This window comes from Argiope bruennichi, chromosome 10 (assembly GCF_947563725.1).
Source record: "Argiope bruennichi chromosome 10, qqArgBrue1.1, whole genome shotgun sequence".
NCBI classification, from domain to species: Eukaryota; Metazoa; Arthropoda; class Arachnida; order Araneae; family Araneidae; genus Argiope; species Argiope bruennichi.
In genome coordinates this window covers 97317060-97337228 of record NC_079160.1, presented here as the reverse complement: position 1 = coordinate 97337228, position 20169 = coordinate 97317060, and the positions used below count along the sequence as shown (strand labels likewise).

The following is a 20169-nucleotide window of genomic DNA, read 5'->3' as shown; positions in this document are numbered from 1 at the left end:
TCAATAAAATATAAAAAAATTCTTCAGTTGTTACTATCTCCAGGCCATTGCTCAATAAATATTCAAATATTTTACGACATTGCTAGTTCTAATTTCATTTTTAAATTTTCATAAAAATATTTAATTTTGTAATTCAGTTTTTTAAAATATCGAATTATTTTTTGAAATAACTGATCATATTGTATGGAACGACGGATTTGATGCTTTCATGATAACATATATGCTGCGAAATGAAAGTGAAAGTCTTATTTCTTTGGATATTAAAATCTAAAATATTTTTTTCCTTGTTTTCATGCTGGTAAAAAGCAGGCTATTGAATGGTTTTAAGGAAAGATAAAATTAATTTTAATTTCATCATAAACAATTAAAACATTGATACAGATTGTGTATTAAATCAATTTCTATCGACAAAAGAATAGTTAAACCTATTTTCTTTCTCTTTGACACTTATTTTACTTTTTTCTTCGATTTGAATGGAGACGAGATTTTAGTGCGACTTTAAGCCTTGTTCTGAGTGTTTACAATACTATTTTACATCTCCATTAATTAACTAAACGAAGCAGTGAATTAAGTGCCTTTATAAAATTGGCGGAGATATTTGCGATTCAAATTCTGAACTATTTGTCTAAAATTGAAAAATGTATTCTCCGGTATTATACAGTTTTTTCGTGTCAAGCAATGGGGAGTGAAATTTAATCAACGAAGAAAGGAAAAATAATAATAAAAATCTGAGAAAAGACATTTGGGAGGGGGGGGGGTACCGCAGAATATATTTTCAGTTTTAGACGAACTCTTTTCCAAGGTGCTAAAAGTATGTAATTTTAATCGCAAATATCGAGGGTTTAGATGTTTAAATCTAGAAATCTTGGCAACCACTACCCCCAAAGTATATTTAGTCGCCTCAAAACCAAAGAAACAAGATGGATTTTAATGTTAACGTAATGGCAAGAAAGCTCCTTTAGCTACAAGTATAGAATTCAAACCTTTCTGCGGATCAAATTCGTATTGATTTCTATTAAGCTTAATTTTAACTTATTTTTCGTTATTCTAACTTTATATTCCTATTACACAAAATGTGAGTTTCTCAAGAAAAACATCCACACATTTGTACATTCGTTTCTATATTTTAAAGATCCGTAGATCGTTATTAATATCTTCATAAAGTATTTCTTTAAGTAGTAATTTATCAACGTTGGTTTGCAATGAATTTTTTTCTTTTATTTCAATGCATTAAAAAATTGTTTTAGAATATTTAAACAGCTCTGAAAATTGCCCACTAAGTATGATTTAACTTGATTATACGTTGAATTTGATTTAATAGATTATTTTCACTAAATATTATCCCCCCCCCCAAACAATTACAACAATTTGTCTTTCAGTCTACTACCAATCAAGATGAATGTGTCTGTATCTCTGAGCGTGTGTGACCATTTGCTTTATAACTACCAAATTTGGCACATATAATCTTGGAGGATGTAAGTGTGCACCTGAGAGGATTTTTTTTAATTAGAATTTTAATATATTAAAAATTAAACGAAATTTTGACATTTTCCGCTACAACTTGCGAGAATATTACACAAAAATAAATTTTACACCATTTAAAAATGGTGGTTAATTTTACACCATTTAAAAAAAATGGTTTTTTAATGATATAAATTTAATAATTCGACACATTTTTCCTGAATTTTAGATATTAAAAAAATATTTTTGTGCCTTATTTCCAGCAATATGTTATATTATTGCCTCGAAATTTAAATATCTTCATTGTTTTATCAAATATTTACGGGCGTAATTTTATTATTGAAAATTAAAGAATTTTCTTTTAATATCTGTGTAATTTACAAAGCAAGTGAAAAAGTGACGATACAATAACGCAAAATTTAGAGGTTAGATTAATCGGACATTTACATTTTTAATAGTGCTATGATGTCATGGGACCGATATTCATTAGAAACGTATCATGCACATATGAAGATAACGTGTGTAAGGCAATTAAAATAATTCAAATTTAATATATGACAATTTGTTGGAATTATCGTAATGAATTTATAGTATTAATTTATATTATAATTTAATTTTAAATACTTAGAAACTAGGAAATAAAATTTATTCATTTTCTTTCAGGGATTTAAATATTTCACCATAGCAATTGGACTGGAGATACATACGTATTTCAGTTTTTGGTGGCGGTTTCAGTTACTATAGTCAGCAACTGAAATTAATAGCGAGTAAAGGCTGCATAGTATTATATACTATTGCACCCATTTAAATAATTTTGGGAAGAATCCTATTTTTAAAAGTCATTGATATATTTGAATAGAATTTAATATTTAAATACAAAAAAATTGATATTTTTTGCTTTAAACGAAAGTTATTTATCATCGCGTTACTATATTTATTACTAGCCACCTTTGGCGACCAGCCGGTTCGCCAATCTTAATGTTCGTTTAAATTTTAATAACTAAATAGGTTGAACCGGAGTTTAACCCCCTTCTTCGCCAAGTTGCGATAACGGGCCAAAGCTGGCAATCTTTATTATGCACTATAATTGAACATCTGCTCCTTTGCTTTTGAATATTTCGCAAGGCCGTTGTTGGCGATTTTTAAAAATTGCGCCAAGCAGGGTGTTAAACTCCGGTCGTACCATTAAATATTTTACGCAATTCCAACTTTAACAGATTCTTCAGCAAAATATTTTAAAGCTTCAAATTTTGATAGTCATATAATTCACTCATAATATTATAAAGGCCTTCAGTCATAACGTGATATGTATCTCTCTAATTTTTTGTTACCCCTCGTAGAATTTATGCTTTAAATTAAAGTGTAAATGATTAATCTGCAATTAATATAATAATATTTTTTACTGAAACAAAGCATTTTTTTTAATAATATTGTTACAAATTTTTTTCTTCTTCTACTACAATAACCGCCAATAAATCGTAATGACGCAACACATTTAATCGCTAATTATTAGTTCAGCAGCTTTCTTGCTTGCTAATCCTCTAGTCTTTTTACTCGTCGGCGACTCCGACCACTCTCACACACACAACTTTTGACGATCCACACAACTTCTTCCCAAACACACAACAATTTTCCTCGCAGCTTCTGAGTGCCCGTCTTTTATAGTTCCGGGAGGCGGGGCTAGGATCTTCAGACCAATCACGGCGTACCTGGGTGTATCTCGGTTCTTAGTGGATGGATCGTGAAAGTTCTCGAACTTTCCAGTAGTATCCATTTACTCGCCAAATTCAACGCCAAGTCGCCAAATGATCGCCAAGTTAATCGCCAACCTCTGAGTTCATTGACACGGCACCCGCTCAGCACACACAGGACAGATCGTACAACGGTCTTTCTTAGGATGACACTATTCGTCTTGCTGGGAAGCAAAATTACAGGTTTGTAACAATATGATTACTGATAATAGAGTCACTGAGCGATTAAACTTTATGAGCACTAAAGAATATCTTTCTTCATTTATGTAATATCTCAAGAATTTGTCAACAGAATTTTCTCAGATTCATCATGAACAGATCGATTCATTAACAATGTTTAATTTTAAATGCATCAAACACTAAGAAAATAAAATGAATCGTTTAAAATAATCGGTCGAAAACAGATTTAAAAAAAACTACTTTAAAAACGATGTACTTAAAACTATAAACATATACAAAAAAATATATAACTAACATAAATACAATTTAATTACAGAAGCATGCAACTAACCTAAAAATAATTTAAATCATTGAAAACAGGTTAAAAAAATCTACTTAAAAAACGATGTACTTAAAACTATAAGCATATACAAAAAATATAGAACTAACATAAATACAATTTACTTACAAAGCAACAACTAACCTAAAAATAATTTAAATCATCCGTTGATAATGGTTGTCATGGCAACAATCAGAACAAAATGCACAGGCGTGAATTTTCTTCGCTATTTACGGTAACGCAACTGCGTGAATTTTTCTACGCCAGTTGGGGTAACGCTATGCAGATTATACATTTTTAATTTCCTTTATTCTGTGTTATTTTAATTCAAAAGTACTTCAGAATGAATCTGAAACATGGTATAATTAACAATGTTTTATTTTAAATGCATAAAACATTAAGAAAGTAAACAGAATCGTTTGAAATATCCGGCGAAAAATATTAACCCTAGCCTCATGACTGTTGGGAGAAAAAAAAATCTGAAGCCTTACTCATTTGGCGGTGGGGAAAATGGAAGATTTTTTTGGCGAAAAAGTTGGCGGTGGGGAAAATGGAAGATTTTTTTGGTGGGAAAGTTAGTTTTTAATTAATAATTAAAATTTCAAAAAAAGGGACCCCAGGTGCACATTCCCGACCTCTAAGGTATACATGTACCAAATATGATAGCTGTAGGTCAAACGGTCTGGCCTGTAGTGTGTGTGTGTGTAGGAACACACACACACACACATTGAGCTTTATTATAAGTACTAGCCGCCTTTGGCGACCAGCCGGTTCGCCAATCTTAATGTTTGTTAAAATTTTCATAATTAAATATTTTATGCAATTCCTACTTTAATAGCTTCTTCATCAAAATATTTTAAAACTTCAAATTTTGATAGGCATATAATTCACTCATAATATTATAAACGTCTTCAGTCATAATGTAATAGGTATCTCTCTCATTTTCTGTTGGCTCCCATAGAATTCATACTTTAAATTAAAGTTGAAAGGATTAATATGCAATTAATATAATAATATTTTTTACTGAAACAAAGTATTTTTTTTGTAATATGATTATTGAAAACAGTCACTGAGTGTTTAAACTTTATGGGCACTAAAAAATATCTTTCTTAATTTATGTAATATTTCAAAAATTTGTCAACAAAATTTTCTCAGATTCATCATGACCAGATTGATTAATTAACAATGTTTAATATTAAATGCATCAAACACTAAGAAAAAAAACGAATCGTTTAAAATAATCGATTGAAAACAGGTTAAAAAAAACTACTTAAAAGACGATGGTCTTAAAACTATAAGCATGCACAAAAAATATATAACTAACATAAATACACTTTAATTACAAAAGCATGCAACTAATCTAAAAATAATTTAAATCGTCCGTTGATATTGGTTGTCATGTCAACAATCAGAACACAATGCGCATGCGTGAATTTACAACGCTAGTTACGGTAACGCAAATGCGTGAGTTTTTCTAAGCCAGTTGGGGTAACGCTATGCAGATTAGAAATTTTTATTTCCTTTATTCTGTTTTATTTTAATTCAAAAGTATTTCAGAATTAATCTGAAAGATCGATTAATTAACAATGTTTAATTTTAAATGCATCAAACATTACGAAAATAAACGGAATCCTTTGAAATAATCAGCAGGAAAATCTTAAGCCTAGCGTCATTACTGTTGGGAAAAAAAACTGAACTCTTATTCATTTGATGGTAGGGAAAATGAATAATTTTTTGTCGAGAAAGTTAGCTTTTAATTAATAATTAAAATTCTAATTAAAAATTAAAAAAAAAAAGGACCCCAGGTGCACATTCCCGACCTCAAAGGTATACATGTACCAAATTTGGTAGCTGTAGGTCAAATGGTCTTTTCTGTGGAGCGCCAACACACACACACACACACATTGAACTTTATATATAAGTATAGATGTTTTTTTAAAGCAAGCGAAGAGGGGAAAAAAACTATTGTAAAAAATTGGGTAAAGCAAGTGTTCTTATTAAATAGGTAATTTTTTAAAAAAATGAAACGAAAAAGGGGAAAAGTTATTCTATGAAATTGTGTAAAGCAGATGTTCTGTCTTAGAAACTTCTTTTCCCTTTCCAGCTGTGTTGCCATAGAAACCGGCGCACAGCTGTTTACACGTTTATGTTCATCTATTCAGATTTTATAACATCTAATCAGAGTAACGGTGAATATCAGTGTGTTCGTGTTCGTCAACAAATGTTAATTTTTTTAATAACATGATTAACGAAAACAGAGTCACTGAGCATTTAAACCTTATGGGAACTAAAAAATATCTTTCTTAATTTATGTAATATCTCAAGAATTTGTCGACCAGCCGGTTCGCCAATCTTAATGTTCGTTAAAATTTTTATATTTAAATATTTTATGCAATTCCTACTTTAATAGCTTCTTCATCAAAATATTTTAAAACTTCAAATTTTGATAGGCATATAATTCACTCATAATATTATAAAGGCCTTCAGTCATAACGTAATATGTATCTCTCTCATTTTCTGTTAGCACCCGTAGAATTTATGCTTTAAATTAAAGTGGAAAGAATTAATCTGCAATTAATATAATAATATTTTTACTGAAACAAAGAATTTTTTTATAATCTGATTAATGAAAATAGAGTCACTCAGCGTTTAAACTTTATGGGCACTAAAGAATATCTTTTTCAATTTACGTCTTATCTCAAGAATTTGTCAACAAAATTTTCGTAGACCATCATGAGCAGATCGATTAATTAACAATGTTTACTTTTAAATGCATCAAACACTAAGAAAATGAAACGAATCGTTTAAAATAGACGGTTTAAAACAGGTTTTAAAAAAACTACTTAAAAAACGATGCATTTAAAACTATAAGCATATACAAAAAATATATAACTAACATAAATACATTTTAATTACAAAAGAATGCAACGAACCTAAAAAAAATTTAAATCCAGTCCGCATCCGTTGATAATAATTTGTCAACACAATGCGGAATTTAGAACACAAAGCGCATGCGTGAATTTTCAACTCCAGTTACGTAACGCAAATACGTGATTTTTTTTCTACGCCAGTTGGGGTAACGCTATGCGGATTAGAAATTTTTAATTTCCTTTATTCTGTTTTATTTTAATTCAAAAGTACTTCAGAATGAATCTGAAGGATCGATTAATTAACAATGTTTAATTTTAAATGCATCAAACATTAAGAAAATAAACAGAATCGTTTGAAATAATCCGCTGAAAAATACTAACCCTAGCGTCATTACTGTTGGGAGAAAAAAAAAAAACGAAAGCCTTACTCATTTGGCGGTGGCGAAAATGGAAGATTTTTTTGGCGGAAAAGTTGGCGGTGGGGAAAATAGAAGATTTTTTTGGCGGAAAAGTTAGTTTTTAATTAATAATTAAAATTCTAATTAAAATTTCAAAAAAAGGGACCCCAGGTGCACATTCCCGACCTCTAAGGTATACATGTACCAAATTTGATAGCTGTATGTCAAATGACCTGGCCTGTAGAGCGCGCGCACACACACACACACATTGAGCTTTATTATAAGTATAGATAGATGTGGATTAATGTCACAAAGATCAAATTCCATAGGTTTCAAAAAATAAATAAATCTTTATATTTTAAACAATAATTTTCCTAATTTTAAATTGACGAAATAATTTCGTCATTTAGATCAAAATTAAAATTATCGTAAAAAAATCTTCAATAATTTTTATGGATATGATATGAGAAACATTTTAATTGCGAATATTTACATAAAATTTTTTTGAAAGTGTAGTTACATCTACAAAAACAAATCTGGGTAGAATTATTCCATGTGAAGTTGAGTTGCAATTGATATGAGGCAAACAATTATGTGGACAATATTTACAAAATACTTTCAGTAAAGTAAAATTGTATTCCATTTATAATTTTATATTTTATATTATCATTCAATGATTACTAAATAATTTTCATAGAATGCATGAGAGCTGAAACAATTAAATAAATAAATATTTCGATCGTTTGCGATGAACTTATTAATTTCGCTGATATTAACAAATAATTAATTCTTTTATAATAATTTACTTAACGGAGAAAAGATGAAAAAAAAAAAAAAAAAAAAAAAGAAACCCTCTGGCATATTATCTGGTATGAATTAAATAATTAAAAAGATAAGTATGAAAAGCATCTAGAGTTTTTACGTTTTTTTTTAGTTGAAACTAAGCAAGGAGATGTCATAATCTTTTTCAATTTCATATTTTGTTGAACTGGGACTTTAAAAAGTAATATTAACTGCTAACGTATGTAACACAGAAATCGATCGTATTATTTAGTGTTGAATGGCAGTAGTAAAATGTAAACCAAGCGTCATACGATGTATTGACAGCTTCATTGAGTATTTTTACATCTGCACGCCTCGCTTAACTAATGCAGCTGCAAAATTTTTTTAGAAATTCTCATTTGTAGGCTTGCCATGCCACTCCATTCAGTCAGAGAAAAGAAAATGTAAAAGAAATTGAGATCATCGAAATAGGCCAAACAAAGTTTAAACGAGCGCCAAAATAGGCTTAATCGTCGCCAGATGGATAATCACTACGACTTTCATTGCACCATTTTTAAATTCGAAAAATTACCATTTTCATAATATTAATTTCATTTCCGTACAATTTTTTTTTCTTTGTTTCTATTATTTTCTTTTAAATTTACTTTAGTTTCAATCTGAAACATTATTGTTTTCAAACTCATCCAACAAAATATTCAATCGCGTGTCTTGCTTTGTCAGTGTTAAAACTATATTTAAAAACAGAGGCAGTAATCTCCCAAAACTTTCTCTCATATTCTCTAATAAAGATGTTATCCCAGAGAATGCCTTGTTTTGCATGCTTTCTAGAAAACTATCTGTTTTCTTAAGCTGCAAATTATAGCTTGCAGAGCATATTAAATTCTTAAAAACTAAATTAATACTCCAAGCATTTTAAAATTCCATCGGCTTGTTTATTCTTTCAACTTAACAGCATATATTACAAACCACTGCCAGATTCCAAAAGGTTTACCATTGATCATCAGCTATTATACAAAAAATAAACGAAATAATATTAACAAAATATATTTATCAAAGAAAAAATCGTTTGCTTTTACCTTTTAATAATATTTTAACTGAAATAAAAATATTAGCGGTTATAAAATGCTGAAAAGGAATCGTTTGCTAAATGTCTATTAACAGATTTAGATTATGATATTTACCGAACACCTTGCATAGCTTTAGTTTGCGATAGTTACGAAATATTTTCGTTTGGCGTGAATTTAGTATTTTTACTGAATATATTGTGTGATACTTGGTCAGTTATTTGCCGATTAATCCCTGGCATTCGGTTAATAATATTCGAAAATCGAATTTGTTTTATTTCCAACTGATTGTAACAAAAATTTGACACAAAATTGCACTTGTAGTTACAAAATCACATTCCAAAACTGATATATATAAGTCACTGCGTTTTTGACTTACCGCGTTTGCATATTTCTAAAACTATACATAGCAATAGATAGTCAATATCTTGTTGAATTTGGCTCAAAATTTGGTAGGTGTTTACACTATAGATGTCAATTTTCTGTATCGAATTTTATGTATCCAGCTCTCTTTCTTTTGTAGTTATTGTGTTAAATTATATTTTAGCAGCCGGATATACAGACTTTCTTGAGTAGATTTTGCTGAATATTTGATAGAAATTTGCAAATTTGGTGCAAAGACCGTATACCAAATTTCATCTATCTAGATCAAAGCCTTTTTGAGTATCTTCGTCAGAGATAGGCGTTTTCTAAAAATGTGTTTTTCGAACTCAGGGGCGTCTGAATCGTGGGTATTCGTTAAATTTAATTTAAATCGTATGAAATAGCATAAAATCGTATGAAATAGCATACAATTAAAAAAGAAAACACCTTTCGTATTAATCGTTTCATTGCCTAAAACATTAAGAATCTATACAAAGAAGTTGGTTGTCAAAGGTAGATCGTTGATTATATAGCTTTAATAGTAAAATTAATTAATATTTTAAATATTGATGTTATTTTTAACATTTATAGCGTTATCATCTTATAATCTTAGTTCTTTAACTTCTATTATCAAAATTTAATCATAACATGCATATATTTTTAAAGTTAATCTCAAAATAGGCAAATCTTAAAATTGCTCCAAAATTTTGAAAGAGCTCTAAAGACGCCATTGTGAAATTTCGCAATAACTTTCGCATTAACTTGATTGTCCACATAACGACGCTAAATGGATTACTTTTTCAAAAAAATCTAGAACCCAGAAAAAACTTTCCCTTTTCAAGAACATTTTCTCTGGATTTGCTTTTGCGAAATCACACGGGGATTAAATTATAAAGCGCCAAATATCTCTCAGTTTCTGCTTTTTCTTCTTCTTTCTCTTGTGTTGGCTCCACACATTCATATCAAACCGCGGTTGCTATGGTAACGACAAGGCTTATTTCTCTTATATCCGACCCAAAAATAACTGCTAGAAATCGCTGGGTATCCTTTTAGATACGCTTTCTAAAATCTTTCGGATTTTACTGTCGGAATCTGCTGTTTTCCAAAATTTCGGTAATGCTATTTCCTTGTTCTTTTTTTATTGATTTTTAAGCAGATTCTTTTGAATTGATGTGTTTTCTTGATATACAGATTTATTTTCAGAGATTCAAATTTCGGCATAAAAATTTGTTTCTATTTTTGAGTAAGTGTGAATTTTCAATTGAGAGATTTGATATTCATATTTAGTATTTAATCGAAAATTCAAAATAGCATAGTGTTTTGGCGCTACAAAATGATATGATATATAAATATTATAACGAATATTTAAAAATAATATTGTAAGGAATTATTTAGCGATATTTATCAAAGGTATTTTATATTACATTATTTTGTTAGCTTTTACTTAAATCTATGAGTAGAAACCTATTTCACTGTCTCGTTTTTTTCATGTATATATAAAAAAAGGTAAAAGCTAACAATTGGGTGCCTCTTTATTTTTTTGGCGCCAAAGGGATTTTCGGTCAGTAATCCAACAGTAACATCAATGAAAACATAACATTATGGTAACCAGAAGTAGTGCTTCATCGCTGAAATTTGTCGCCAATCGAAAAGACACCCATATCTACACCGGAAAAAAAATGTGAAATGCTATTATTGGTTTGCACAACTATAAGTTTTGAAATGTACTTGGTTAAAGTGAAGATTAGTGTGTTGTCGCCAATATGGCAACCCAACGGAACGCTCTTCTAGCAACCCTGATGCTGTTTTGTTTACTACTTTTTACAATGGTTGAGTTGCATATGAACTACAACTATTTTAAGAAAAATGTTAATTAAAATTAATTAAAAAATATCGATTAAAGATTTTAATTTTGTTTTTTATTACAATTAAAATGTTTTTTTTTTTTTACAACTAATAAGATACTGCAGTTTTATTTTTAATGTGAATACGAACAGAAAAGTGTTCCGCAGAAGTGTTTGTTTACTTTGTCCGCCATCTTCATTGGCGGCTTGGCATCCTTTTCGGAGCAAGGGGTACACTAAACTTCACTTTTACCATGTACTTGAAATCTAGTTGAGATTGCTACTACTGTTATTTATGCCATTAACTGCTTATGTAAAAATCATAAAATTTTTTCTCGTATACATATATCGAGAAAATATAGTAATCATCAGAAATTCGTATTCGAGATTTTGACGAATGTCCATGTTTTAGAATTCCCTGAGTTCGAAAAAAAAATTAATTTTTTTTTGTTTGAAAAATGTTTGTCTGTCTGTGACAAAGATAACTCAAAAACGCTTTGAGTTATAGATTTGAAATTTGGTATACGATCTTTATACCAAATTAGTATCAAAATATAAAATCTGCTCAAAGGAAGTCTGTCTATCCGGCTGTTCGAATAAAATTTAACAGAATAACTACAAATCGAAGAGAGCTAGATAGATTAAATTCGATACACGGAATTGACATCAATAGTCCTGACACTTTTACAGTTTTGAACCAAATCCAATAAAGGACTGACTGTCTATTCGTCTGTACTTTCAGAAGCAGGTAAACATAATGACGCAATGGTTTAAATATATCAAATTCGGGTACTTTTCCGTTAGCCGGGAGCAAGCGAAAAATCGCCAAATAAGGTAAAATTCCGCCAAATTCGCGTTTGGTTCACAATTGGCGACGTTTGCGCCCGGCTGACGGAAAAGTACCCAAATTCGTTATGTGATTTTCTGACTACAAGTCTAGTTTTGTGTCAAATTTTCATTTCGATCTATTGAAAAAAAAAACGTGTCTAAAAATAATTAAAAAAAATTGATTTTTGGATACTATTAATGGCATCCTAGGATAAATAACCAAAAATCTCGCCAAGGATCACCAGATAGATTTAGTAAAAGTGCTAACTTCACATCAAAGACTAATATTTCGTTACTATTGTACGCCAATGCCATGTAAGGCGTTTTGTGGGATAACACCTTTATCAGAGGGCATGCGAGAAAGTTTTGGGGAGACCACTTTTACTAGTTAATAAAAGTAATAAGTATTTATTTCCCATTAAAATTTAAAGTCCATAACATTACACTCAAAACTCCCTTGACAACATGTCAAACTAAATAATTATGCTAAAATCGTTTGCACAAATTTTTATTATTATGCGAAATTATTTTTGTTTATAATTTTATGAAACAAGAAAAAACTTTCATTTTATATGTTATTAGCCTGTTATAGTTTGTTGTAAGGCAGGTACACTGAAATACTAGAAATGTCTTATATATCCAGATATCTTACACATAAGTTATTCGCCATTATGGCAGATTAAATATTTACGATAAATTGATTAAAAAATGTTTGAAGATAATATATATATATATATATATATATATATATATATATATATATATATATATATATATATATATATATATATATATATATATATATATATATATATATATATATGTATGTATGTATTTAATTTCAACTAAATCTCTCCAAGTTTTTTTTTTTTTTCAATTTCTTTTATATTCAGGATAGAAAAAGTGTAGTAATCGTAAAAAAAAAAAAAAAAAAAAAAAAAAAAATTGGAGCCAGAGATTTGGACGAATTTCCACATTTTAGACCTTACGGAGCTCGAAAGCATAGTTTTGGAAAATGTCTATCTGTTTGTCTCTCTGTGACAAAGATAACTCAAAAATGCTTTGAGCTAGACGCTTGAAATTTGGTATACGGTCTTTACATCAAATTAGCAGATTTCTGTCAAATGTTGAGTAAAATCCGCTCAGAGGAAGTCTCTATGTTCTGCTGTTCGAATATAATTTAACACGATAACTAAAAAACGAAGAGAGCTAGATAGATAAGATTCGGTACACGAATTTAACATCTGTAGCGTAGACATCAAATTTTAAACCAAATTCAATGAAGGTTTGACTGTCTATCTATCTGTATATATATATGTCAATTACAATTTTAAGTGGCAAAATAGAGCTTGGTGACCATTTGGCGACGGGTTTGGCGTCTTTGGCGACAAAATAGAAATTACTGGACAAATTTAATTAATTAATTAATATTTGAAAAAAAACTGTATTAACATAAAGTGTCATACACTACAAGTTTAAAAAAATGTATTTAAACTTGAATGGGTGAATAAAAAGTATTTTATTAACGATTGAAAATTTGAACAAGATATTATATATATATATATATATATATATATATATATATATATATATATATATATATATATATATATATATATAGAGAGAGAGAGAGAGAGAGAGAGAGAGTGAGCTAATAGTAGGGATTGAAAAAACGCATCTAAAATGCATATTTGATTTTTGGGCGTCATTAACCGCATGGTAGGGCTTAATCGCCAAATAACTAATGATAGCCAAGAATGACACCATAGATTGAGTAATTCACGCCAAAAGTTAATATTTCGTAACTACTGCACGCCAATGCTATGCATTGCATTATATGGTATAATACCTTTATTAGACACTGTGCGAGAAAGGTTTGGGCAGATCACTCCAGCTGTTTTTTTTTTTGCTGGTTGCATCAGACTATAAAAGTGTATAATAATTAATTGTATATAAATTACTCATATGGCTAGATCAACCAATAAGTGGCAATAAAACAAAAGCTGCACAAAAATATTTTGTATAATGCTATTAAATATAGTAGTGACCAAGATGTGGATAATGGGGATTTAACTAATCCATTCACGTTCCTTAAAAAGCGTGTCAGTCACGTTGCTGGTGTTTCTAATTAAGTGAACACTAAGTGATCGGCATTAAAAAGATAAGCAGAGAAACTTGCCCTAAATTTTGCTTCATCTATTCATGAAAAAGGGTATTTTTTTCCTTCGAAAAAAACCAATGGGATTGGTTTTGAGAAAATCCGGAAACTTTTTTGCATACCCTTTAATAAACTTGTCGTGCCAGAGAACACCTTCATTGACACTGGCATACAATAGTTACGATATATTAACTTTTGGCGCGAATTTAATATCTTTTATTATATCTATTGCGCGATCTTTGGCGAGATTTTTGGCGAATAATCACTTTCTTTCTTTCATCAGAGAATATCCCCGAACTTGGAATCTCTAGGATTCCCTGTCGGAGCATGCTGTTAATAATATTAAAAAATCGAATTTGTGTTTTAGACATGTTTTTCTCTATCGATTGAAACCAATATTTGACACAAAACTTAATTTGTCGTCACAAAACTCCATACCAAATTTGATATGTTTAAGTGATTGAGTTTTTGAACTACCCCATTTACATGTTTCTGTAAACATTGACCGAAAGATAATGAACCCATAGTTCTATTTGGCTCAAAATTTGTTAGTTGTTTACATTTTAAATGTTAAATCTGCTTACTGAATCGTATCTATTTAGCTCTCTTTGTTTTGTAATTATCTTGTTAACCCTTTCTAGGGCCGTGGGAAGTACGTTTCTGACCAAATTTATCAATCTTTGTATGAAATTATGTAGATTGACATAAGTTCTGACAAATTTTTTTTAGTAAGTCAGAAACTTAGAGGCTTCAGTTCTTTATCTCAAACAAAATGATGTGTCTTGATTTGTTACTTAATTATTAATTAACAAAATTAATTAATTAATCAAATTAAATTTATCTAATAAGCTAAATGAATCCCTTTTCTTATTCCAATTTCAAGCCTAAAAATATTTTAACAGAATATGACTAGAAAAAATGGCCCTTTAAAGGGTTAAGTGATATTCAAAGAGCCGGAAGGAAAGACTTCCTCAGTATATTTCTCAAAATTTTATAGAAATCTTCAAATTTAATGTAAAGACCGTACAACAAATTTCATCTGTCTAGCTGAAAACGTTTTTGAGTTATCTCTATCGCTGATAGACATACATTTTGCAAAGGTGTGTTTTTCGATCTGAGGTAGGTCTAAGACGTGGAGATTCGTCAAATGCTCAAGTTTGCATTTTTTTTATCTTATTTATTTATTGCTTCTGTAAAGAAAATTAGAAAATTTTAAGAGCAGAAATGTACTATTTATTAAGTACTATTATTACTTATTGTAAATAATTAATTACTGTTTATTACTTACTGTAAATAAATACTATATATATTTACTGTAAATAAAAATGTAATACTAAAGTATTTTCATACATTTGCGTCCTCGTCCTGAAATTTTGCGGGTCCGTTACGGTAACGACGTTTCCTAATTTCCCTAAAAATTTGGGTTTACTTTATTTTTAAAAGTAAACATTTCCTTCATCTTTCTTTTCAATTCAATTTTGGCGAAATTAATGTCTCTTTCTTCGTTTTATTTTCAGGTTTGGCTGATGTGAAACATGTCTTTTAAGGTGAAAAATCAGACAAATCCTCTCACCATCGAGGCTACTGGATATGGGCCTTATATTCATGCCAGGGTAAGTATATGGTAACTTTTCATTTAGACAAGCAAAGAACTACAATAATCAAATTTTAAGACATTTATTAAAATAACTAATTGCCTTTGATCAACAACTGTAGAAATTGATTTTATTGCATTTCAATTAAATCTTTTACACTTAATTTGATGTTAATAATTTCCTCAACATAGTATTTGCGATATATGTGTTATTGCATTATTTTAACAACCTTATAACTTTTTTATTATCTATTTATTGTAAATCTTCCTTATAAATTAATGAATCGAATAACTTCATTGGTTTCTAATACCGGAAGAAAACCAGGTCACTAATATTATTTGATGAAACATTGAAAATACGAAAAATCGATGTTTCATTACACTAATAAAATAAAATAATAAAAATTATGTAAAAGAAAAACACTTTTAAAAATCTGTCGATATTCAAGAAAATATTTCACAATAATTAAACAATGTAATAAAGAGATTTTTTTAAAATTTATAACTGTACAAAAAAATATTTTTGAACAATATTTCTGGAAGTTGTAGCGGAAAAACGCCAAAATATTGCATGATTTTTAATAATTTAAAACAACAACAACAACAACAAAAATATTACGAAGTGTTCAATCCCACTCTCCATAGTATACCCGCCCCAAATTTGAAAGCTCTTAGATGAAATGGTTTGCCCTGTAGAGAGTCAACACACATACACATTTTCTTTTATCATTAGTGAAAAAGAATAATTATTTTTTCTGTTACTTAATATTATTAATTTATCTGAGAAAATTTAGCAATTATTTATGCTTAATTATTTATTTCTATTTAGAATTTGATGGTACAAAATTCAGTCACCAAGTGAAAATCATAAAATCTACTTTACAAATTGAATTGGAATTTTTTCAACATTTTTATATCATCAGAAATGTATTTTCTTCTAACTCAATATATTTTTTTCATGATTAGAATTAATTGCATCATATCGACCGAATGATTTCCTGATTCCATATAAGCACTTTAAACTCTTTTTGAAACTATTTTAATTCATTAAATTGAAATATGTATGAATATATCATGCCGATAAAACATTAATTCTTGCCACTTACTTTTGCACACGTGCTTATTTCCTTTTTCGTATTGTTTTTTTCCCATCATGAAATGGCACTGTTCTAAGAACGCATACGTGTTTATCATAATACTTCATGAAATATTAAATTGTTGAATTAAAGTTCCATGTTGATATTATTCAACGATTATTTGAAATGAATTCAGTTCGAATGACACATGAGGTGGCACCGCAATTTCCAAATTTCTAGACAACGTAAGTCTTAAACTGTCTAAGAGGTGAAGACAATAGTATTATTGGAAAAAGCTTTAAGTTAAGTGCTGAATAAGTTTTCAAAGCAAATGAAATGACACATGAGGTGGTACCACACCCCGATTTCCAAATTTCTTTACCACATTAGCCTTAAAGCTTTCAAGTGGAGAACAAAATAGTATTACTGATAAAAGCTTTTGGTGAAGAGCTGAATAAGTTTTCAAAGCAAATGAAATCTGCACCAATGAAATTAAAGCGTAGATACCCATCGAAAGAATTACTGCAATGAGTAGCACTTCGAATTGACAAAGCGGGAAAAGTTATGTGGCATGTCATTATACGTAGTAAATAAATTTTGGATGCGATAATAATGTGTAAATGAAATAAATATACATGGTTATTCGAAAAGAAGGTGCAAATTTAAAATATTTATATCCCACGAGCAACAACAGATAGAGACACAAACGATATAACATTGAATGGAAGCAAGTCCAAAGTTTTGTATTCGAACAAACCCGGTATATCGGCTCTGTAGTTTGTTTTGTTTTTACTGCAGCTTGAATTGCGTTGTAAGTTCAACGCAAGAGGCGGTATGTCACAAATAGATTTGCAGCTGCTAAAAGTTATTCCTAGCAGATGGCTGCATATGAAAAACATAAAATACTGGTCGTCTTCATATGTCAAATGAAAATACTGAGTATATCTGTAATATTTTCAAATTTAACCATTAGAAATCCGCTAGAACAGGAAACAGAAAGTTTCGAATTTCAAAACCAATAGTATGGCGTGTGTTTAAAACCTATACCTATTCTTCTTCAAGATCTGCAGGATCGGATTCTTACTGCAGCGAGTTCAATAAACAGGAACCGATAATTTTTTGTGTTGAAAGAAATGGATTTCCGATTCAACGTGTGTCGCATAACAAATGCGACTCTTGTTTCAGCGAACAGAATAAAAGTTAGAACTTTTCTCTATCCAGTTGTTATCTGTTTTTATATATTATCGTTCATTAGAAATAAATGTTTTAAATCTGATTAATCTTATTTATAACTCCTCAAAAGATTCTAGTCTTTATTTTTAGTAATCAATATGCTGTGGAATGAAATAAAATAGCATATTTAGAAGGAAAAAAAGAATTATTTGGTTCCTCGGCGTTATTTTTAAAAATTTTAATTGAACAAAATGTTTACATTCACCAGTAATGCTAGCAATATTTTATTTCCTGTAGATTTAATGATGTCATTGGAAGCAGTAAAACATAATTCATTCCATAAATCATAAGAAATTTCTCCTGTAATTTTAAAAAGACAAGCAGAAGTGGTCTCCTCCAAAATTTCTCGCATACTATTCTAATAATTCTGTAATTTTCCTCTACCTCATTCTAGACTTTGAATAAGGTCTTGCATGACCATAGCAAACAATAGTTACGAAATGTTGATCTTTAGCATGAATTTAGCACGTTTATCGAATCTTCATAGCGTCGTGTAATTCTTGGCAATTATTTGGCGATTCGTTCTTGGCATTTAAGAATAGGGCCCGGAAATCGAATTCATATCGAAAATGCGTTATTTCTAGCTTACTGAATGTTAAATTTGACAGACAACTTTGCAATCACAAAAATCAAATACAGAATTTCTAATATTTTATTCAATTTTATATTATTAAATATATTTCAAACAAGCTTCGTAACAGATTTGATAAAACAAAATCTACAAATTTGATGTAAGGACTACATACTAAATTTCATCCGTCTAGCTCAAAGTGTTTTTGAGTTACCTTTGTCACAGATAGACGGATAGATGGACAGTCAGACATTTCCCAAAAATTTGTTTTTCGTACTAAAGGAGATCTGAAACGTGGAGCCCCTCGACAGATGATTTCAAATTTGAAAATTATTTACTCTTTAGATTTTAAATCTGTGTATCAAATTTCATCCATCAAGATCTTTTAATTTTGTAATTATCGTGCTATTCGGACACTGATACAGATAAACTCTCTCTAAATGGATTTTGGTAAAACTTTGATAGCGATGTACAAATTTGATGCAAAAAAAAAAAAAAAACAACTATGTACCAGATTTCATCCATCTAGTTCAAAACGTTTCTCAGTTATCTCTGTCACAGATAGAACTCAGTTATGTCTAAAATGTAGAGATCCGTCAAAATCTCGTTTTGATTATTGCAATATTTTCTCTATACTTCATATAAGAGAAAGTAACAATTATTTGCATTGCTTTTGTCGTTGCAATATTTAGATGAATTTATCGTAGTTATAGCTGTGAAATTTCACACACTGGTGGTCGTGATGACAACGTAATGATCATCGAAGCGCTCATTTAAAAAGTCTCGGTAGAAATTTTTTGGTTTAATATCTTAAGCTATTTTTCGCTTTTCTATGTATCGCTTCTAATAATTGTAGGGGAAAAAAAAATCAGTTTGCTATTAAAGAGAACAAACAATTTTCGCTCTAGTCTTGCACTTCTGACTTAATTCCCTAAATTTTGAAAAAGTTTTTAAAAAATTGACACCTTTTGCAAAAATAGGCACTTTTTCAATAAATATTGAAGCTGAAATTCCAGCATTCGACATTCTATTTATACTATTTTTGTCATTTTTTTAAGATAATAACTCAAAATCCCCCCCCTCCCAATTAAAAAAAGGACGCTCGAAATGTTTATTAATGATTTTTTAAATTATTTTCCCTACGTGTCTTGAAATGAAAAAGAATATGAGATATTCTCTTCATGCATCTGCGGGGCAGGAGAGGGGGAATATCTTACCTTTTTGTTGATTAGACAAGAAACCAAATGAAAATTAAAATACAGGAATCATGAAAAATTACTTTTTACACAATTGAAATTCATACAGCATCATTTATAGAAAACTCTAATCTGGGGGCACGGCAGTGCCCCCGCCAAGTCGAGCAAAAACAAGCGGCACGGCCGTACCATCCTTTTCTCGAAGCAGTTCAGGCTATTTTCGATCTTCTATAACTTCGTTGTGGATAAAACTAGAAGCCTGAATTTTCAGTAACCAAGCAGGCATTATATAAACACGGCATATTTCTAATTTCATTAAATTTGAACCAGTAGTTTAAGAATTATAACTAGTCAAAGTTTGTGAATTTTGTCACTGATTGACTGACTGACTGACTGACCGATCATCAAAACTCTAAGGCACTTCTAGCAGACATAGAAGCTTCAAATTTAGAATACAATTAGTGTTTAGTGTATAAATCA

The 20169-nt window shown here is 29.7% G+C and overlaps 1 protein-coding gene across 1 annotated transcript in view; it reads left to right on the top strand.

The window, feature by feature from the left end:
• The first annotated feature begins 10169 nt into the window (after positions 1-10169).
• The window catches only part of LOC129989090 (cilia- and flagella-associated protein 53-like), an 89621-nt gene continuing 79621 nt past the window's right edge, over positions 10170-20169 (top strand). The window contains exons 1-2 of the mRNA XM_056097414.1: positions 10170-10302; positions 15537-15632. Coding sequence (XP_055953389.1) covers positions 15555-15632 — 78 coding nt within the window. The 5' untranslated portion in view covers positions 10170-10302; positions 15537-15554. The remainder of the gene's footprint in view (positions 10303-15536; positions 15633-20169) is intronic.